This window comes from Anthonomus grandis, chromosome 2 (genome assembly GCF_022605725.1).
Source record: "Anthonomus grandis grandis chromosome 2, icAntGran1.3, whole genome shotgun sequence".
In the NCBI taxonomy this organism is placed as follows: Eukaryota; Metazoa; Arthropoda; class Insecta; order Coleoptera; family Curculionidae; genus Anthonomus; species Anthonomus grandis.
Genome location: NC_065547.1, coordinates 8,426,594 through 8,450,284, shown reverse-complemented (window position 1 = coordinate 8,450,284; position 23,691 = coordinate 8,426,594). Strand labels below are relative to the sequence as shown.

Sequence of the window (23,691 nt, the reverse complement as noted above, 5' to 3'; positions counted from 1 at the left end):
ATTAGTATATTCTCATATTCAGTATGGAATTTTGGGTTGGGGTGGGGCCTATGATGTACATCTAAAGAAGTTGGAAATAACGCAGAAACTTTTTCTAAAAATAATGTTTAGCAAGGAAAGGCGATATCCAAGCGATTTACTGTACAAAGAAAACCGTTTATTAGATATTCACCAAATCTTTTGTTTTAAGATGCTAACAAGGCAACACAAAAAGAGGACTGAACTACAAAACATTACACACGATCACAATACTAGACATAAAAATAATAAGATAAATAAAACTGACAGGACATATAAAAGAATTGGGCAGAGATCTCTACAATTCTTGGGACCACATGTATACCGCTTCATTCCACAGAACTTACGAAATATTTTATATATTCCATCTTTTAAAACAGACCTAAAAAAATGGTTACTGGAGCAAGGTAGAACAGCTTGCATAAAGTATATAAACTTATATAGATTCTAAACCTAATTAACAAAAATAATCAAGACAATTTTGAAGTTAGATAATAGTGAATATTGGGATCAATGCGTGGGAATTCGTTCATTGTATTACTGGGGTAAGGAGAGAAAAGAGAAAAAGGAAAAAGAGAGAGAAGGGAAAGAGAAAAAAACTACAATAAAATTTTGATATATAGACTTAACGCAACATGAACATTCATTAAATGGGATAGATTAAAACAGGAAAAATAATCCCTAATATAATGGGGCACTCATTTATTATTAATATAAAATTTGCTTATTGTTGTATATATTAATGCTATTATTAGGTATTGGGTAAATTTAAGTTATAACTCTAAACCCACGTACAAACCACTGGTTTCAGTGGGGTTTACTTATTATTTATTTCTTTACACGCTTTAGAGTTAAGGAAAGTAATATAGGTCAAATTGTAATTTGGAAATAAATAAATAAAATAAATAAATAAATTACAAAATGACAATACTGTAAATAAATAAGTAAAAAAAATTACCAGCAACACACAATTTCTGTTAAGATCTGAATGGACTGGGCGGCAATTCCAACATGTTCTGAGTAGCAATGCCTTTCGCACAACTGCCTTAATTTTGTCTCTGATGTTCTATGTTCATAACACATTTTTGGAGATTCCACAAGGACCTGAAAACAATCCTTAAGCCTGGCTGAATGAAAACAACATAATAAATCTCACCTGTATTACACACAACCCTAGTATCAATATCTGGTTCTTATCAGTGGAAAACACATAGCCTATCAAGTCATCAACTGAACCGGGTGGCCAGATATGAGCCCCAGGTTTCGCCAGTTCATACAAGTGTTGTAAAGATTTCGACTTTACCTGCCAACGTGGATCACTTTTAAGATATTTCAATAACAAACTGACCAGACACGGTATATCCACCAGAGTGGTGGCGGCTAACTTAGTCAAAGTATTCAACGTAACCAGGACGAAATCCTGAGCAGGATAGCTAGGAAGCAGCTCCAAACATAAAGTTCTAGCCATAGCTGCTGTATTTGTATCATGGTGCATATACTGCAGTATGGGTATGAGCTGCAGCTTCATGTTGGCTGTAGTCGCTTGACCCTGAATCATTTCTGATACTTTATTGCACATACTCACCGCGAAACTCCTGTAAATTTTTTTTTTATTAAAAAAGTATTTGCAAGTGTTTTAAGGCATACTTGGACTGAGCAGCAAAGTTCATAGCGGCATAAATAGCAGCTTCCACCTCTACATTATCATGGGAATCTAAGCTCCCTCTGATGCTATGATGGATCTGCTGTCTTTCAGGAATAATTGAGGCTACAGCCCCAAAGGTTCTTAAAGTTACTGCTCTGGCTATTGGGTCATTCGAATGTATTACACTGGGTAAAAAAATTCATGTTGATGGGGTAATATTTTGATGTCAATATACCTACCTGTAAATGCGTCTCACGAATTCGTCAACGTTTGACATTTTATCTAGGTGTTTTTCACTTTGTTGGCAAACTCTTAAGACGCAAAGTCTTAAGAAATTGTTGCTAAATAAAGAAAATTAATCAGAACTTTTTTTGTTAACATTATAAACTCTTACCCCATGCGAAATACATCGGCCAGTTTTAATAGTGAAGCATTAATAAGAATTGGAAAGGGATATTTCTCAAACAGCTTTGGGAACTTTACTATTGCCTCACACTGCTCTCCTACTTTGCCAGACCTGAGCCCTAAAATGGAATGTTAACAATTAGGTAATATATTACATATAGGTAACACTTTTTCGTATAAAATAATAGTAACATTTGAATATAAACATACTTATAAATTAATATTCTGGCCAGTTGGTTTAACCAATGCCAAAAAAAAAAATAATATAATATACCTAGGTAACTTAAAATTGATACTTAAGAAAAATAATATTTAATAATAATTACTCAAGAAAATTTTACTACAAGATAGAAGATCAGTTCTTATTAACAAAACAAGAATAGAAATTATCAAAAATTAAACTTGTAACAATAACCAGCTATTAATTCTCAAAAAAATAAATAAATGAATAATTAAAGCAGGTAACAAAAAATATTTTAAAAAAATATATTCTATATTATATAAATCTATATTTTCAAGAATTTAGGTTTTACAGAACACACCAAAGTTTTTTAATTGTTTTATATGAGATGGTAACAAGTTATACAATTTTGGATGGCATGAAATTATTAATTTATTTTTTGTGCAAACAACTGGTGTCTGAAGGTGTTAACATTAATTGAGGCTATGAGTGCAATATCGGACTATTCCACAAAAATTCAAAATCGGCTTTATTGTAGAATATTATCCGTCAAGTTAAAATCTATTTACTGCACAGTGGACCAAACGACCTATTCCTTTTCGTTACGAGATAGAGGCAGCACTAAGAAGTTGAGAACGAACTTCACCAAAGGAAGGCTCAATGTGCTAGAGACACCCTAAGAAAAGACACTGAACTGGCAAAAAGTGGAAACGCTATGTTTGATCTAATAAAGACTCTTCCTACACCTGTACTTACCACAGGCAATCAATTTATTTATTAATGCCAATATACAAAATAGTATTCACACAAGTCAAGAATCACAAAGTTAAAAAAAAGTTAAAAAATAGGGTGACTGTTTATAAAAATTGATAACAAATTTTTTCCTAAAACACTACATAAAACTAAACATTAAAACCAAAACACAATGATTGATATACATACTATGAATAATACACAATCACAATATGTCTTAAATATAATTCAATATATAGGTAGGTACTCAATATCACAGATAGAATGTGAAGTTTAAAAACTCTTCAGTTGAATAGAAGGCATTAAAGACTAGGATTTGTTTTATTTTATTCTTAAAACGTTCCAAATCTAAATCCACATAGTCGGTAGGAAGCTCATTATATAACTTAACAGCTAGAAATCCGGGACCACTCTGATACCTTGTTAAGCGTTGGTAAATTGGAACTAGCCTATTTATGTTTCTAGTACCATAGTTGTGTATATCACCATGTACTTTATACCCTACCCTTGATCCCTATTCCTGTGTACCCATAAAAGATTTTCCAATATATATACGGAAGGTAGGGTAAGTATTCCCTTCATAGAGAAAACAGATCTACAATCCTCCCTGCAACCCAGCCTACCCAAAATTCTGATTACCCTTCTTTGTAGTGAAAACAACCTTATTGTTTGTGGGGCATGACCCCACACTAGAATAGCATATGTGGCTATGGGATGGAAGGTGCCAAAATAGGTTGTTCTTAAGCCTTTGATATCCCAGCTGGTCTCAGAGTAAAAATAACTTTGTTGGTCTTGTCTGCGTTGAGATGCAATCGGTTCATGTTAAACCATTTCTGAATTCCTCCCTGCAATACTCTCTATTTCCTCTCTACGGTCTCAAGAGTATCTTCGGCACATGCCACTGTTGTGTCATCAGCAAAAATGGTGAATTTACCAGATGGTTCACTTAATGGTAAGTCATGTATATAGATCAAAAAGAGGATAGGCCCCAAAACAGATCCTTGGGGAATCCCACTTTTTGCTGACACCCCACCAACACTTACCATCTGATCTCTATTGGCCAGATAGGAAGCGAGAAGTTTAACACTGTTGGGACTGAGTCCATATTTAGAAAGTTTTTGCAGCAATATGTTATGGGGAACATAGTCGAATGACTTGCTCAGATCGCAGAACAAGACACTGCCATATTGCAAGTTATTAAATTTAACAAATAATTAACTAAGTCTAAAATGGCCATAGTGGTATTTTTACCCTTCCTGAAACCAAACTGGCTGGATGTGAAAAGATTGTTACCCTCAAAAAATTTCACAAGTTGAGCAGCCATACATTTTTCAAAGATTTTTGAGATTATGGACAGCAAGGAGATAGGACGGTATTTCTCGAGCCTATCAGGATCACCCTTTTTAAAAATAGGTATAACCCTGGCTGATCCGAGCACACCTGGAAAAGTGTTCTCCCTGAACTGAAGCATCTGTTTATTAGTTTTGTTACTCGAGCTATGATAATATTTTTAACAGACTTAATTAATTTGACATTTAGCCCATAGATGTCGTGACTAGTCTTATTTCTGAAGCCATCAATAATCTCTCTTACTTCTATGAATGATACAGGAGAGAAAGAGAACACATTCTCCGGCATACCCAGAACAGAGAGACTTTGGATTGGGTCACCCTGCGACAGTGGAATGTCTCTAACAGTATCATGAGCAATACGTGAAAAGAAATTATTGAAATCGTCAGCCGTTAAAGTACTTTCATGAGATTTTTTCGTTTTTGACGTACCTACACTACTATTAACAACTTGCCATACGGCCTTAGTTGGATTAGAAGCTGATGAGATGAATCTATCATTGGCTCTTATTTTTGCCTCCTGTATAGCAGCTCTATAAACTTTTTGAAAGTCCTTAAACTCCCCCTCAAAACTTCTGTTTTTGTACTGTCGAGACACTCCACTCAGCAGCTGTAGATGATCCCGCATGGCTTTTAGGTTATTGTCAAACCAAGTTATTTTATTTCTCTGATCGGTCCTCACCCTATATGTTTTCAGGGGAAAAAATTGAGTATATGCTTTTTCTAGAGTTGTTACTATAAAAGGCAGTTATAGACTTACTGCTTTAATATACATGAAATGGGAACCAATAATTTGTTCATGTTTGTATGGGATGAAAGTATTGCTTTCAGAAGGCCGCAAGAGTTGGTATCTTGTATTTTATATTAAATAAAAAACTTAGTTACATCGAAAAGACTTATTATGTATTCTGACCAATGTGGTGGTCAGAATCGTAACATAAAAATGTCATTGATATGTAACTATATTACTGCAACTACATTATTTATGTCATTCCTATTTACTATGCAACCAAGATTTCGGAATCATAGAAAAAGAAAAAAAAATCCATCCTCATATCTTTATACCTCAAGACTGGCATACAGTCATAAAATCTGCTAGAAAAAAAAACCGTTTACCATAAAAGAAATGGATAAGTCAAGATTTTTTTCTACTAAAAAACTTGAAAGTAACATAATAAACAGAAAAGTATCTGAAACAAAAATAAAGTGGAGTGGCTTAAAATCCAATGGTTAAGGTTTAGAAAAGATTTTCCCAATACTATTCAGTATAAGTACTCGAATAATGAAGAGGTTTATTTTAACACAGTACATCTTAATAAAAGGAAATTTTGGAAAAGGATCTGCCCCTTTTATACCCAAATAGTAATGCCATTAATGAAGCTAAAAAGAAAGATCTCCTTGAGTTAATGGAATTCATCCCTCCTATATACCAAGATTTTTATAAAAATCTGACATGGTCATCCGCTCAAGCAACTGAAGGTGAAGTAATTGGCCCAGTTGAGGAAGAAGAACTTTACCTATTTAATAACTACCTACTTAACAAAAAAAATAAAGTTTCTATTTTTTTAATTTGTTCCCGTGACAATACGAGTAATAAAGTTTTTGACGTAATACTTACTATAGCTTAAGTTATATAGTAACCCATTAAAAAAACCCAATCTATTTTAAATGCAGAGTAAACTAACCTACATAGAAAAATCGGATATTAGCCATATACAAAAATTTAAAACAAACTCCGCAAATTTAAGTAACACTCAAGAGCATTAAATTAATTCGAACTACAAAAATGTCCTTTTAACAGGGTTTTGCGCACTTACATTTTCGTATTTTTTTAAGCCCATTTTTTAGCACTTGATAATATATTGGGGTTAGTCCGTTTTTGCACTCATATTAATAGATAGTCTCAATTCTAGTTTGCTGTACATGGCTGATAAAGTCCTTAAATTTTTTAGATTTGTGGTCATGTATACATGTAGACAAACACTACAGTGAACACACATCAAAAACTTGTTGTTTCTTTTATAAACTACCTTTAGCACATACTTGTGTGTAATATTCAAAGAAGATAAGGTGCTCTGATAGAGACCGCTTCAAACTACTACACCATACCTCAGTAGGAATTCAGCAATGCCCTTGTAAACCAGAGCTTATTATTTAAAATCTCTCTAATAGTGTAAAAATGTATATATTAACTTTATGATATTTTTTTTTAATCAAAGAATAATATGTTAATCCCATCGTAAACATTTGTAAACAATAATTATAGTAGATGTTTAGTGATAGTGACTTGAGATAACTGACCACCAAGGCTGTCAATGTATATATTATCAAAAATGGGTTGATTTACTGCTGTAAAAGAAAAAATTATAAAATTGAATCCAGGGTCCAAGAATCCACCCAGTGTTTTATTTTACTTATTTCCAGTATTACAAGACTTCTTAGAGAGAGTCCATAGATTTATCTATAAAAAATAATTAAAATACTGTGTCATCAGCATGAAGGATTACTGTGCCATTTGGAGTTGAGATATTGGTCAGAGAATTATTATATGCAATGAAAAGAATTAGCTCTAGAACAGTGCCCTGAAGAATGCCAACCTTAATTTGACATTTGCTAATTGCGTGTACTAATTTAATTGTCTGTGTTCTGTCATTAAGTTAATCTGCAAAGACCTGTAGCATGCAACCTCATAAGATTCTACTAGTTGTTGAAGCAAATCATGAGGCATTATGTCAAATCCCCTAGTCAGATCCATAAAGGCAGCAAGACACTTTTTACCATAATTTAAATTATTTGTAATTTGTTCACATAACTCACATACTGCAGCATTAGTACTAAGGCTATGTAAGTAATTATGATACTCTGTAAAAGCAATTATAAAAGCAAAAATATTTTCTAAATTATTATTTTGTAAAGGTTTTTTTTTCATTTTGTCATTCTTTTTAAGGCTTTTAATGATCCCATTAATTATCCATGACTATTTTTTTAAATTTAGATTGATGATTTAATTTTTTTGAGTAGCTTGAATAAGGACTTGTGGAAGGATATTATTTAATAGTTTATATATTTTATGTAAAAACTTACAATAGTTATAACATATAAATAAATAAGTAAAATGCAAGAAGAAATTTGTATAATGTGTATATATTTTCCATCAACTAATAGCAAAGCGCTTTCGGCTAATAAATAGCCATCATCAGTGCTACCTAAAAGGTCTAAAGGATATAACTTAAGAACTTCATTAAAATTATCAAACTTATGGGTCAAAATTTAACAGAAAACCCTGTACCTAAAGGGGTCAAAATGCAAAATCATGACAAAACACACTATTTAAACAAACATACGTCAGAATTTAAAATTAGCAAAACTTATGTAATTTAAAAGTTCAAACATAGAAAAAAATTGATGGAACTTATATACACCTTATACAAATATCTTCTCACATTTTATTATATCTATGTGTACACAGTCACTCTTGCAAGTTAAATAAATAAGGTTACAGAGCACAATATTAAAATAGTTTGCTTATACATAGATATAAAATATACACATTAAAAATCCAGATCTGTAAGCTTACAGCTCATGAATTCCTGAATTGAATAAAAGCATTTTTATGCTTAAAAGAGTTTGAAGGAATCTTTCTAATATTATGTGGCAACTTGTTAAAAAATGTAGGACCATAATGTTACCACCATTCCAGGAAGCTTTAAGTGCAAAAAAATTTACTTGCATTTAATATGCAGGCATTGAGAATAAAGTAATTTTGAGAATGTAAATTTTGAATCTTGACTGTTCAATGTTTCCATTAAGCTTTCTAGTAAATCATAATCAATTTTAGTCACATTGTAAGCAATACATTCTTTCCTATATGATTGTATATTAATAACACTATCTATGTTAATCATAGTTTTCATATCATAGACCACATCATAGACCACTACTATGATTGCTGACTGAATGATAAGGGAAGAATATATAAGATGGTTTCTAGTATTTTTCTTTATATATCGGATCTAAACAACTCTGTGAATGAGTGGAGGCCTTCAAAGGAGAGTTGATAGTGGAAACAAAACCAAACTTGTTTAAGATTGCCTGGTCAGTCATAACTTCACTATAATTCTTGTCAAGCAAGTCTAGATTTATATCACCCATAAGGATATCAATTTGACTCCCATTAGGTTTGGAGAAATAAGTCTCAAGATCAGAGAAAAAACCACATACATTAGCAGAGAATGGCCTGTATATCCTGGAGATTTGAACACAGATATTTTTAACATTTAGTTCAATACTAGGAAGGGTAACCTCAGACAAATTTAAATTGATGTGCTCCACTGAATTCTTTAAATTAGATCTTACATAAACTATGGTGCCATCATTTTTGTTAATGTCTGCTTTACTATAGTAACTAGAATACCTTTAAAGTAGTAAGACTCACTACCACCCCTAAGTTGCCAAGACTCTGTAAGTACAAAAATATCATGAAATTTAAGATTAAATACCTCAAGAAAGCTAATTAGCTCATTAAAGTTTTTCCTTGAGGTATGTATGCTAAGATGAAATATATTTAATAGTTTATTACTTAATTCATTTTTGTGTCTTGAAATATCACAGTTTGTAATTATTTCCTTTCTAATATCATAAACCAAATAATCCCAAACATTTTGCAATAGTTAATAAGCTGCTTTTCTTATTTATTTATTTATTTGGTGAGATCAGTAAACCCTGACACCCTACCACATTTATTGATTTTATAACTAATTAACTAGAAACTGCAAAGATTTTTGCCTTACAAATTTAAGTTGTAATGCCTAGGTGTGAAATATACACCTGTGTGCATTACTTATCACTTATGATTATTAATATTAAACAAACAAATAAATTTAATAACCTTAAAGACTACAATACCCAACCTATTAACAGTTAGCAATCTATGAAAAAAGACTATATTACCTATTTAAATTTCTAGAAAAATGAGGAGAAAATATTATATTTGTTGTGTATATACTTTTTAGATTCTTTGCTAAATTTTTTTTTTGTTTTTTATTCCCTTTAACTCAGGTGGTAAAACGTTATACATTTTTGGTGCAAGATAAACTACAAATTTTAGCAAATTTTTAAAATTGTTTGGGTCATCCTCCACTAACATTTATTTGAAAAATTATCTATCCTACATGTTTCGGACATATAAGATGTCCATCATCAGGGCTATACAATGAGGGTTTTCGTCACAACATACAAAAAGCTACAGTGCTTCTGGCAAGGTCAAAGGTTAAAATTACTAACAATAAACAAAAAGGGCATATTAAGATGCATGAGAAAGTGACTAAACAGGGTCTACACAAACATTAAAAATCACATAATTACCACACTAGGATAATTGTTATGTCAACCGACATAACAATTATCCTAGTGTGGTAATTATGTGATTTTGTAATTAAGCGACTTATGTCATATTTAGCTCAAAAGCAAATTATAAGATCGGAGCAATTTGGGTTTCAAAGTGCCAAGGGAACATCAGATGCAATCTTTTCATTCTTTGAGTCCTCATTTTTGAGCTTGAACAGTGGTGATATTGCTGCAGCAGTGTTTTGTGACTTGACCAAACCATTTGACTGTGTTAATCACAAAATACTGCTGTGGAAGCTTGAGCGGTATGGCTTCAGAGGTCTGGCTCTTCAGTGGTTTGGGTCTTATTTGCATACTAGAATGCAGAGTGTTTCTGTGGATGGTGCCCTTTCAAGGGAGCAGCTTGTGACTCATGGTGTTCCTCAGGGTTCAGTTCTTGGGCCACTTCTATTCCTCATTTATATTAATGACATGGCCAATCTTAGGATCTCAGGTAAATTCATTCAGTTTGCGGATGATTCAACAATTTTATGGCATGACACGAGTGTGATGAATCTAAATACCACAGTTAACAGAGATATTGTTGAAATCAAGAAATGGTGTGATTCCAACAAACTGTGTTTAAATATTTCAAAAACTAGTGTTATGAATTTTAAATGCAATTTAAATAATGTGTTTTTGGAGAATCACATTCTAAACAACTCAGACGAAAATAAATTTTTAGGTTTATTTATTGATAATAAACTAAAATTTCAGGGGCCATATCACGCAATTGTGTAGAAAAATATCGGCAAATTGTTATGCTCTTAAAGTGGTCGCAGGAGAGGTTGATTTTGACATGGCGAGAAATGTTTATTTTTCTTTAATTGAGTCCCATTTAAGGTATTGAATTGAATTGACGAAACAGTGGGCTGCCAAGGCAGTTGTGCATATAGGTCTCCTGATGGACCCGTCATGCCCCACCGGGGGTTACCAGAGCCCAACAGCATTAGAGAAACCTATAAGGCTCTCTGGTCTGAAGGACTTAAAGTCGCTCGGTACACTGAAAGTGTTACCCAAGTATTTGAACCACAGGGGTCAGTTCTTGGTCCCCTTCTATTTCTTGTATACATTAATGATCTTATTACTCTTAGCATATGTGGACATATTACATTGTTTGCTGACGACACAACGGTTTTATGGTCGAATAAAGATCCCAAGCAGCTTGTCAGAGATGTTGCAGCCGATCTCCTGAAATTAAAGCAATGGTGTGATTCCAATCAACTTTGCTTAAATATGTCAAAGTCCCACATTATTGGTTTCAATTTTCAAGCTGAGAGTCTTGATTTTGGTGAGAACACATTGGACATGGTAGACAATTCTGCATTTCTTGGTTTAGTCATTAATAAAGATTTAAAGTTTTCTGACCATAAAATAAAGTTAAATAAAAAACTTGCTTCTGGCTGCTTCTCTGTTAGGGCAACCGTTCATGAACTGGGGAGAGATGTTGCTCGTGATGTGTACTTTGCTTTGTTCGAGTCGCATTTAAGGTATGCTCTTCCATTTTGGGGTGCATGTTCAAATTATCTGTTTCAGTCTGTTTTTGTGCTGCAAAAGAGGGCTGTCAGAAGTTTATTTAGGGCCCATTCTAGAATGCATTGTGGTAATCTTTTCAAAGAGAGCCGTATTTTGACCCTACCATCATTATTTATTTTGGAAACTGCATGTTTAATATTCAAAAATAAGAACAGTTTTCCAATCCGACATCACAGTTATCCTACCAGACAGATTAATAATATTCCCCTTCCTATTCCTCATTTTACATCTATCAAAGATTCATTTATATATCGCGGTTTAATGATTTATAATCACATTAGCGTGGAATTAAGAAGTGTTCAGTCTTTGCGCCAGTTTCGTTGTAAACTGAAGTCATATTTGCTTCTAAAAGCCTTTTATTCGATTGAAGACTTTTTTAAGGCTGAGGATGTTGTGTAGTAGATGCTAAGCTTTTAATCTGTTAATTTTAATTTTGAACATACCTTTATGTGTCCCTTTATCTCTGCTACCTTTGTCTACATGCATGTATTTTATTTTATAAAGATTTTGTTTGTAACATTTTCTCTTGCATTTTTTTTTTAGGCATTTTATATGTTGGCATTATAAATTTTTTATATATTTGTTTTGTAAAATCTGATTTGATTGTATTTATTTTCTGAAGCTTTGTCAATAAAATTCGTGTACATGTACCAAATTTTCGACAATAAAGTACTTGAAAAAAAAAAAAAAAAAAAAACCTGGCGCGCGTAAGTGCTGGGCACTCCCCGACTACATGGTCAACGGTTTCATCCTCCTCACAGCACCATCGGCATTCCGGGTTGTCCGCAATACCGATAGTATGGAGATGGCTTCTTAAGTGCCAGTGACCGGTTAAAAGACTTGTCACTAGCCGAATTTCGCGCCTTTTTAGGCGTAGTAGATTTTTGGTGAGAAAGGCAGAGGGCCCACCTATGTGCGCTTTGGCCTGTCTCATACCAGGAGACTCAGTCCATCTTCGGTGGGTCCACTTGTCCAGCAGACCCTTCATTAATGCGACCGCAACGCATTTGGCGATACCAACTATGGGTTCCAACGGCACATTCGCGGATCCCAGTCTGGCAAGAGAGTCTGCTTGTTCATTACCTGCATATTGATACGACTGTATTGCGGTGTCCGCAGCTTAGGATTTTCTGTTCGCATTTTAATACAGCGAATACTTCAGCCTGGAAGACAGTGGCATGCTCCCCCAGCGAGTATGCCCTACTGGTATGTGGGATCCCACCAATAAGCCCTGATCCAGCTCTGTTATTCATTCTGGAGCCATCTGTGTACCAGATGGTCCCCCTGTTTAGCAATGCAGGTCTGTTGGAATGCTGCCACTCCTCTCTGCCTGCAATATGCGTCACGAATCCCTCGCAGTCCACAGTCACTGGAGCCATGCAGTCACTGCCCATCAGAAGGAGAGGACATTCCTGTATGGCCCATTTAAGGTATGGTTTGTGTTTCTGGGGTGCATGCACACATTACTTATTTAATAGTGTTTTTGTTTTGCAAAAGAGAGCGATCCGACGTCTGTGTAATGTGAGTATGAGAGAGTCTTGCAAACAGCTATTTATCACTCATAAAATCCTAGCCTTATTTATATTGGAATCTGTTTGCCTCGTTCATAAGAAATTTAGAAATGTGAACACTACTAATAGGCATGAATATAGCAGTCGACGAGTAAAGTAATGATGTGCTCTTGCCTATGCCTCCAAGTTCACTGATCAAAAGAACTTTTATATTTGATAGTAAAAAACTCTTTAATCATCTTCCTGCAGATTTGAAAGGTATAGGTAGTTGGAAACTTTTTAGAAAACATGTTAAAAAACTCTTAGTTGCGAAGGGCTATTATGAAATAACTGAATTTTTGTCGGATAGATTTTTACCTTTTTCTTGAAGGACTTTTGGTATATTCTTTATATTTTTTACACCATATCATTTCGCCTAATTTATTTCTGTGATTCATTTTTTTTTTACAGTTTTACATTTAATAAAATTGTATATTTCGGGAGTGAATAATAACTGTTTGTGTTATACATATTGATACTCTTGACATTACATTAGCTTTGTATGTTTTGGTTCAGAGTCTTGGAGGAGTATTTTTGAAGAATGGGGATGTTGTTGGTTTTACCGGTATAGGTAAACTATATTCATGGAAGCAGAATGCCTTTAGGATGATGGACCATAGCATGCTAAATAACCTTTTTACATGTTTGTGTATATGTTTTTCTTTTTTTTTTACAGATTTGTCAACAAATTTACTTTTATGACAATAAAGCATATATTGATTGATTGATTGATTGATTATAATATTATGCCTATTTATTAAGTCCAATAATCAATCTTTTAAACTCTTCTCGAAAATTTTAGCAAAGCAAGTCATGTAATTTGGCAAATTGGACTGTAATTACCTATAACATTTTTAGGTCTTGATTTGTGAGTAACAACTGATATTTTATTTATTTATTTATACACGGGATCAACCCCATTACAAAAAATATATATATTTCTGAAAAAGAAATAAAAGCTATACTACCTAACCACTAATTACTAATTAACAATAATTATCAGACTTAATCTTAATACCAAGGATAATTAAACCGTTTTACAAGTAGGAACAATATTCTCTCAAAATCAGAACAATTAACAATGCAAAATTAGCTAAGAAAAAACAAAATATATTATTATCAATGACAATGATCAAATAATTTTCAAATCATTAATCATGGAGCAAAATTAATTCAAAAAACAAAATCCTACAAACTCTTAATAAGACTCCTAAAATGCAATAAGGAAATTCCCAAAACTTCAATTACAGTAGAGTTTACCAGCCTCAAGGTCCTTTTGACAGGCGAGTGCATAGCATAGTTGGTACAATGATAAGGCAAAGAAAACAATTGATTTGCCCTCAGATTACAATATGGAATAGTAAATGAAATCCTATTAAGTAGTTCGGGACAAATCACAAGGCCATTCAAAAGTTTATAAATAAACACTCTATTATTTTGAACCCTCTCCAGTGCGATACAATTATTCATGTACAGAGGAGTCCAAATTATTGATCCATACTCCAACAAACAGGCAACAAGCAATATGTACAACCTTTTGCAAGTTTCAACCGACAGATCCTTACAATTGCACAGGACAAAACCAAGGACCTTAGATGCTTTAGTTATAATAGTATTTACATGGGTATTAAAATTCAATTGTTCATCAAAAAAGATACCAAGGTCCTTTACTACTTCAGTGTACCTAAGATTAACATTATCAATAGTATAGGAGGAAGTTACCCATTTGTTTCTTTTGTAGAAACTAATAACTGCATTTACCCACATTCAGAGCCAAACTATTACCAACACACCATTCACACAATCTATTCAGATCATCTTGCAAGAGAACCATGTCTTGTTCTGAACTGATCACCCTATAAAACTTTAAATCATTGGCAAATAACAAAAAATTACTATTTTTAAAGCAAACCAAAATATCATTAATGAAAATATTGAACAACAGGGGAGAACAATGACCACCCTGGAAAAGTCTGTATATATTACATCCACTTGTTCACCCCTCTCTAAAGCACTTAACAGAGCACCCTGATACAGCAACAAGTTTGTAATAGCAGACTGAAGCCATGGTGTTCACTTAACAGAAGTTCTTTGCAATAAAAATTAATTTGGTCATAAATAAGACTGTCTAGAAGTTTTGGGATGGCAGACTGTACACACACACTCCTGTAATTGATCATTTCATTAGCAGCACCACATTTAAATATAGGCGTAATAAAACTGAGTTTCCACTCGGATGGAAAAACTGTCAAGTCTAAAGACCTACTGAATAAAACAAAGGGGGGATAAGAGAGGGCACATACACATTTTCTCAAAAAATAATTGGGTATACGATCAGGGCCAGCACTAAGTTTAGGGGGTAATCGAAAGATCTTATCAAAAAATAATCCAATAGATAATTTAGGATTTGGAATAGTCATGTTTACACCAGCCTGCCGAGAAGGTAAGACATTATTATCTCTATTATAGACAGTAGAAAAAAAACTGGCAAACCCCTCTACAATTTGTTCACAACCTGCAAACTCCCCATCATTATAGGTCATCAAATCAGGAAGCCTATTCGTTGCTCTCCTGTTATTAAACTTATACCAAAAACTTTTGGGCTTTGTATAAAATAACTGGTCCAAATTTGAAATAAAGTTCTGGTAACAAGTCTCCGTTAGAGTTTTGCACCTAGCTCTAAGATCTGAAAAGACTTCATAGTCTGCAACAGTATGACTAGACTGATATTTTTTGTGTGAAATTTTCTATTTTAAAACTAGATGGACACATTATTAAAGTTCTATTTAATTATGAAATATGACAAAAAAAATCATTAATGAAAATGAAATGTACCTTTATCAAGCTCGGTAAGGGCTGAATTAGCGTCTTGCTCTGGTTCCCCTAAGTTTTCGTTTAGACTCGTTACACGCACACCCAGCATTTTGGTAGAATATTAATAAAAAGATATTTGATTATATATAGGCTTTTAAAATAATAATTTAAGCAACTTGCTAAAAAAAAATGTTTGTTTACATATTTCTAACCTTACTTATTTCGAAAATGACATATAGAGCACTTTTCAGAATTCACCATTAATTCAATATTTTCTTAAGGTGCGTACTCACTGAGCGAACGAACGACGGAGGTTCAGGGTTCGTTCGGCCGCAATTCGTTTCTCCTAGCTAGTGAGCGAATCCGAAACAATTGTAGAAAGTTCGCTAAGCATTTGCTTGGCTTTAATTTTAATCGGTTTTTGGTTTGTGAGTTTGTCTATTTAGCAGAAAAAAATGGGTGACAAAATTATAGCGACAACAGCTTTTATAATTATGGCGGGATTAAAAGCAACTGAAAAACAAAAAGGGAAAAGAAACATTGGATGTCAAAAGTTTATCAATGTCGGGATAAATATAGGGGATTGAACCTTTTAATTGATTTAAGAAGAGATCTGGGTCACTTCATCAATTTTTGTAGAATATCCCCTATAGGTTTTGAATTTCTACTTGGAAAAATCTGTGGAAAAATTTTCAAAGAGTCAACAAACTTTTGAGAAGCAATTTCACTTTAGGAAAGACTGGCAGTAACTCTCCGATTTGTAGCAACTGGAGATTCGCATACAAGTTTTATGTACCTTTTTAAGATATCCAAGCAAGTAATTTCAAATTTCAAAAAGAAACTTTACAGGAGCATGTTAAGTGTGAGTAATAAAGGTTTTTTTATGTATGTATGTATGTATGTATTTTTTGAACTGCATAATTTAGCAATTAAAACATATACTTACAGAAAATATAGCAAAACTAATTTATTTTTAAAAAAACTCTGCAGTTTTTATTCTGATAATAAACTTCATATTTGTTTCATATTCAGGTTGCGTAGTAACAGTAATATTACTTTCATTTTGTAGTGATGTCGACGGTGGTGGCGTGTGAGAATTTTTAGATTTAGTTGAAGTAACTGTATAAAATATCGGCGTATGAGCACAAAACGACGATACAGATTGTTCAATATACACAGATCCATATGATGACGTCGAATCATGTGAAGACTGTGATGCATGCCGGTAGGAATTCTGAAACAAAATTTAGAAAAATTGCCCTAAAGTTTTATGTTATTCTTCTACTATTCTCTCTCGACCATCCAAATAAACTTACCAAATTAAAATATCCACAAAAAATCAAAATGAAAAATGAGCAACAACAAATTTACAAAAACTAAAGCACAAAAAATACAAATTAGGTTATGAATCTTAGGGCAGAGACAACCAAACTTTGGTTGTCTCTGCTTAGGGTAAAAACATAGTAAAGGTTCGAGCTAAGCGTCAAGAGGCGATTCACGCGTTAACGCTTGCTTTAAGTGTACATAGCGTTTCAAGAAGGCGATCTAATTTTAAATTCAAACATTTAATCAGCAAACAATATGAGCTCAGATAGTGAGGGTGAAATTCTTTTTGATGGTGCAGCCAGTGCTGGGTACGAGTAAAAAAAAATGAATTCGTATAATCTACGAGTACGAGTACTCAAAAAAATTTATTTGTAAGTATTTTACTCGTAAGTAACTTTACACACGCAGTCTACGGATACGGGTAGTACTCGTAAAAGTACGAGTAAAGAGTACGAATACTTTTAAAAAACTGGAAAATGTAAAAAGATTTTGAAAAATAAACAAAATAAAAAAATATCTTTATTTGTCACAGTACAAACAGCTTTTTTTTACACAGCACATAGTTTTTTTAATAAACATTATAATTTAACAAAAATAAAACGAAATTTTTTTCTCCAAAAAAACTAAATAACGTTTATTTCTTAAATAACAAAAATATCACAACTTCTTGGGAAAGTTAGGAACTTAAAAACTAAACATACATTCTTAAAATCAAACGTAGAAGATAAGCACACTTTTGTATAATGGATTGCACAAACAAGCTATTCTTAAAACTAAACTAAACTTTTTAGTTTCTTTATAAAATAAAAAAAAATATCAAAACGCTTTTTGGCAATACAACTACCTAAAAAACTAAAAACCAAACATAAAATCCAAGCCAAACATAGTTCTTTAAAATGACAAGTTTTTTAAAATTGCCATCAGATAAAGCATGCCTTCTTGAACTATTAATTATTGTGGCAAACGAAAATAGTCTCTGAACCGGTGCGGAAGAGGTAAGTGGAGTATTAAATTTTAAAAACATTTTTTTATTGTCGGGTAAACTTCAAGCATATTTAAATTTGTTTGCGAATCACTAATATACCTTAAATACCCAAATTCGGCTTGGTTCTTAATTAAATTTGCTTTTTCCGAAAAACTGGATTCATTCTGAGGATAACTTGTCCACGGAACGTTCTCCTCAGCATCAGGTGCTTCAGAATCATCAAAATCAAAAAATGTATGTACAGACTCACAAGCAATCCTTTTAGAATATTCATCTATATTTTTTTAATGTCAATAGAATTATTTGCTTGGTTTACCACCATTTTTTTTTATTGATGTTAAACTTGGAGACAAAGGGTATGTTTTACTAATAACATTATACCAGCGTAACTTAAATTGAGGGTGTACAACCGAAGCTATTATAGCGCTATGTATGAAGCTATTAATTCGTCTATTGTAAAAAAAAGTTTAAACCTACTTTGCAATCCATCGAGGCATGCTTTAACTATCAACGATGCGAATTTAAAATTGTTTTTTGATAGCTTGTCTAGTTTATTTTTTAGTGAAACTAAACATGGGAGCAAAAGACCATAAAATGTATTACTTTCGCCTTGCAACATATCTAAAGCAGCTGCTAATGGTTCCATCACTTGACAATAGTCTTCGATATATAAAAGTTCGTTTTCAAAAAAACAATTCTTTAAAATTAAACAATTAAAAAAAATCAATCATTTTGTTTTTGTCGTTTACAATTTTTTTAATGGAATCCATAGTACGAATTCCAACGTGTGGCTCCAGGAAAAGAAAGTGTATGCACCAGAATTTCTAAAATAACTTCTGAAGATTTTGGAAATGTCGCTTTCTTCCATAAAAAGAGTGTCTTAATTTTAAAACAGAGTTGCCATTTATAGCTTTATTGCAGTCAGTAGTGCAAAGTAAATTAATAGTGTGACTTGCACAGCGTAAATGATGGGGTAGTCTATGTTGTTGATCAATAACTTCACCGTCATCCACAATGATTTCAAATGTTATTTCCTCAGCGTCTTGATCATCAAAATTCTCTTCATCGGACTCACTCCCACTACCTACATTAATTTCGGTAATATCAAAAAAACTATCTTGCATATCAGTATTAAGCATACCAGGTAGTGTAACTCCAAATTCTTTAAAAGACTTAACAAAATTTGACCCGTTATCGGTGACAGTTGCAACGATTTTATTTGTGTCTAATCCGTATCTCATATGTATTATCTTCTAAAATACTAGCGATTCGATCGTATGAATGAGTACCTTTAAATCTCTGACAGGCCAGGGTCACTGATTGACGGCTAAAGTCTTCATTTATCCAATGGCAGGTAACCCCAATCAAACTTCTTTTTTTTCCTGACCATATGTCAGCCGTTGTACAAACATATTGAATATTCAATAATTCGGATTTTAATTTTGCTTGCCTTTCTTTGAATAGTTCTGAGATACGTCAAGTCAAAGTGTTTCTGCTAACCAATTCAAGATTAAAACCATCAAGTCACTGTCTAAAACTTGGATTTTCTACTATTGATAATGGACTCATGGTGTTAATTACAATCTAATCAGTCTATTTTCCAATTCTGTTTTATTTATTGTTTTTGGCCCTTTTTGTCTTGCAAAATATGTTTGCAAAGTAGTTTGCTGCTCAGCTGCAAAACTAGTTATTGCATTTTTTAATTTATTTTCCTTTTTAGCAATTTCTTTTTGCGTCCCCTCTACTCAAATAAATAAGTCGGCACGGCCGCTAAAGAGTCAAAGCGCACCGCCAGTATAGTGGCAAATTTCTTTGACGAGCGCCGCGCGATATTCGGCGGTTACATAAACGAAATACTCATATAAAATACTTGTATTCTACGAGTAGAATTTTACGAATGCATTTAAATTTACTTAAAAGTACGAGTACGAGTATTTCTAAATAAAAATACTTGTAAGTAAAAGTCACGAGTAGTATTTTTTATCCGTAACCCAAATACGAGTAAAAGTATTCGAGTACTTGGGCATCACTGGGTGCAGCTTTGCGTATTCTACTTGCTATGAGCACAGAATATAGTGTCCATCCAATTAACAGTAGAAGAAACCAGTTGGGACAATACTATACTCTATTTCCAGAACTAAAAAAACATCATAGACCTTAGAACATTGAAAGGCTAGAATTAGTAAACAACAACTTTGTTTGAGTCCAACATGTGCACAGGGGCAAGAGGGGTGTGTTGTTTACAAACATATTTGCCGATTCTCTGTTGTCAAGTCGACGCGAATTTCTAACGGAGGAAATTTTATGCTATATTTTAACAACCATTATAACGTTAATTTAACTTACTTGTGTTGTATTTTATAGGAAAATTTAAATTAAAAAATATAAATACTACAATTAACCTATTTTAAGAATAAATATAATATCCTTAAGCAAAAAAATAACAAAATTATTAACATTCTTATCCCTAAAACCGTTTCTAAAAAATTTGAAGCGACAACACCGGAACTTAAGCGCCTGAGCCATACGCATAGTGTCATCTGTCAAACGGCTTTTTGTTTATGTTTGAGATTCGTGTATTTTCTTTAATTTTTTGGTTTCAAAAGGAAAAAGGCCACATTTTAGTGTTTTTTTAAATTGCTAGGATGGCAAAAACTTGTGTCGTTTGTGCCGCATCATGATAAAAAGGTGATTCAAGCCGATCTTTTCACAAGTAAGTACCGATACTTTCATAACATCACATCATGGGGTAACCATCATCATAAACGTAGAATAGGGGATCTTATAGATATAAACCTAATAAAAACTTGAATGTGAAAGTGTGTGTAAAATACCAAAATATTTATATTTTTAAATCTAAATATATTTTTCAACATATTCATCTATCAATAGGCTATAAAGATTATAAAACTAGAATTTTGTCCCTGGTTTTATTGCAGGATTTTATGTTTTTTTTGTTGTTTTGGCAGAAAGATGGCATAATACCCATATACCTATCTATATATAGTTATGTTTTTTAATATAGACATTAGGTAGATAGATGAAATTACTAATTTTTTATTGCCTTTAAAGAATTTTGAAATTTATTTAGATATTGATATCTATGTATAATTAATTTTGTCTTTCCCTAAAATTTGGTTGATAATTTTTTTTTGTTTTACCATATTGCAACTTATAATAATAATATATATATAGTAATTGGCACCACATATTAATTTATTACTGTTTTTTTTTTGCTTTTTGATTAAATATCAAATACTTATTATAAATTGCCTAATATATGCCCAAAGGAAACAATGGATTTCATTAATCGAAATCAACACAATTAAAAAGAATATATTTGTTCAGATCACATCCTTAGAAGTGATTTATTATATAAGGAAGATAATATTATCAGTAGCCAGACTTTATTAAAAAAATCAGCTCTACCTTAAAGGTAATTTTTTTTTAATATATTTTTCTAGTATAAAAAAATCGTCACAAAAAGTATTAGTGTTACTCATATAAGCTTTATTTATACCTAATACTTATTAAATTAGGTATGTGTGTAAAACTATTTTTTTACTAGGATTTCTGATGCACTGGTTAAAAACACAGCAGCCGATAATTCAGTTAATAAACCAAGTGATTTACCCTTCAAATTACCATTACCATCCAATCCGTTTTTGTTTAACTGCTACACATTCCCTGACTCTGCCAAGGAAAAGGTAAAAATACACTCAAAATAGACATCATTATAGCAAATTTAAAAATTATTGTTCAATTCTTTCTCTAAGTACAAATAAGACTTTTATGCCATGTATCATCTTATTCTATATGTCTTATTTAAAAGTGATATAGTATTTTATTGTGTTATATTTGTAATTAAATGCAATTAATCAAATGTATTATATTTCAAAGATTCTTTATAATAAAATACATTTTATTGATCAATTGGATTATCATAATACATTTTTTTAATTTTTTCTTTTTAATATTGGTAATACTATATTTTTATGTATATTACTCTAGGGTAAATTGAAAATGATATCCTGAGGACTTTTTAAAAGCTAAATCACTTATCACCAAATTATGGAAGATTGCAACAAACAAATTTGCGCCAAAGAAATTGAATTAGATGTCTCAAGTTATTATTAAAATACTTAAGAAATATTACATATTTTATTTGACTTGTAAAAGTACTTGTTTGTATATTACTACTAATAAACTATCTAATCTAATCTATTGTACATAGTCTTTATTCTTAGGTAAGCTTTGTTTTTTAGTATAAATTAATCTGATATAATAATTGGTATTAGGTATTATATAGGTCACTGTTAAATGTCTCAAAACCATTGTACAGGCTAAATACTCATAATAAAAATCTTATAACCTATAAAAAACCTGCAACTCCTTCACAATTTGAACCTCCTTGTAGTTTTAACTCTTTCCGCTGAAGCAATACTGTCCCTTTGAAAAAGTCAGCATCATAGAAGTATATATTATGTGATTTAAAGTAAGTGATGTAAAACTGAGTTTTGTATAACATAATAATTATAATAAAATTTTGCAAAATGTTAAAAATTTGTGTCTTAAAACATGATTTATTAAGAAATCTATAATATTATATTAATAAAATATTTTATTTCCATAAAAATGCCTTGACAAAAATGCTGCCTTTTATTAGGATCTTCCTCTAACGAAGTCCGTTAAAAAAACACATAAATAGCTCATAAATGGTAATATTACTTATATTTAAACTCTATAATAATTAATAAAAATTTATCAGGTAAATATTTGGTGACGACGTCACTGGTAGAGAGTGCTTGTATCGGTGGCGTCAACAATGCGTTCGAGCGGCGTTGCGATGCCATTAACGTTTTCTCGTTGCTTCGTCCTTTATTTTCATTTATTTAACGTATATTGACTTCGATATAGAGTATCTTATCAAATTTATTTTTAAAAAATGCTTGATATTTTATTAAAGGGGAGCAGTAGTATTGTTTTAAGTTTTCGGAAAAAACTGAAAACTTTTATGATATTAGAAAGTGATTTTTGCCATTTCTCTATAAGCATTTGGCATCATTGTATCAGAGATGTTGCAAGCAAACAAACCTGCCCATAGTTCCACGGCATGCTACTTCTAGCCTTTCAATGTTCTAAGTCATAGACGCTTTTTTGAATATCTTAGAATGGATATTACTCTATTTAACTATATTCTAGAGACAATTTCACATCATATTAAGTCGACATGAACGAATTTTGTGCGTCAACCTATTGGTACAGAAGAGAAACTTTTGACGCTAAGGTAAGTCTTTTTTCTAAAGTAAGACTTTTTACTAAAATAAAATGCAAATGAAAATAAAGATTTTATTCTGTAAATAAAAAATATACTGTAAACCTGAAATTAAAAAAGGTCACTGTAAACTTAATATTGATTCACTTTGCCTGTTTGTCAGTATGCTATTTAATATTGAATTCCGAAAGTAAAATATTGAAGATCATTGGTACCTTGGTCAGGATTGGTTTGATTGTTATAGTTCATGACCTTGTAAACCATGTAACTGGCAACTTGGATATGGAAAAGCATAATGTTGCACTAATCCTTGAACATTACGAAAAGTTAAGATACTACTTTCTGGAATTTTCTTCATATAAAGCAAAAGGCTTTTGAAAAATGATAAGTGATCATTAGGAAGAATCTATTTGACTAAGATTCCACCTTAAAATTCCAGTTAATCCGATGCCTCGTCGGTAGCAACCAG

General features: G+C 32.1%; 1 protein-coding gene across 1 annotated transcript in view; it reads right to left on the bottom strand.

Moving 5' to 3' along the window:
* Positions 1-15,839, bottom strand: part of LOC126747120 (integrator complex subunit 7) — a 56,661-nt gene extending 40,822 nt beyond the window's left edge. Inside the window, exons 1-6 of the mRNA XM_050455611.1 lie at positions 15,658-15,839; positions 2,058-2,187; positions 1,903-2,004; positions 1,666-1,848; positions 1,175-1,613; positions 977-1,122 (exon numbers count right to left, since the gene is read on the bottom strand). Of these exons, the coding sequence (XP_050311568.1) occupies positions 977-1,122; positions 1,175-1,613; positions 1,666-1,848; positions 1,903-2,004; positions 2,058-2,187; positions 15,658-15,745 (1,088 nt within the window). The 5' untranslated portion in view covers positions 15,746-15,839. The remainder of the gene's footprint in view (positions 1-976; positions 1,123-1,174; positions 1,614-1,665; positions 1,849-1,902; positions 2,005-2,057; positions 2,188-15,657) is intronic.
* Positions 15,840-23,691: the final 7,852 nt, after the last annotated feature.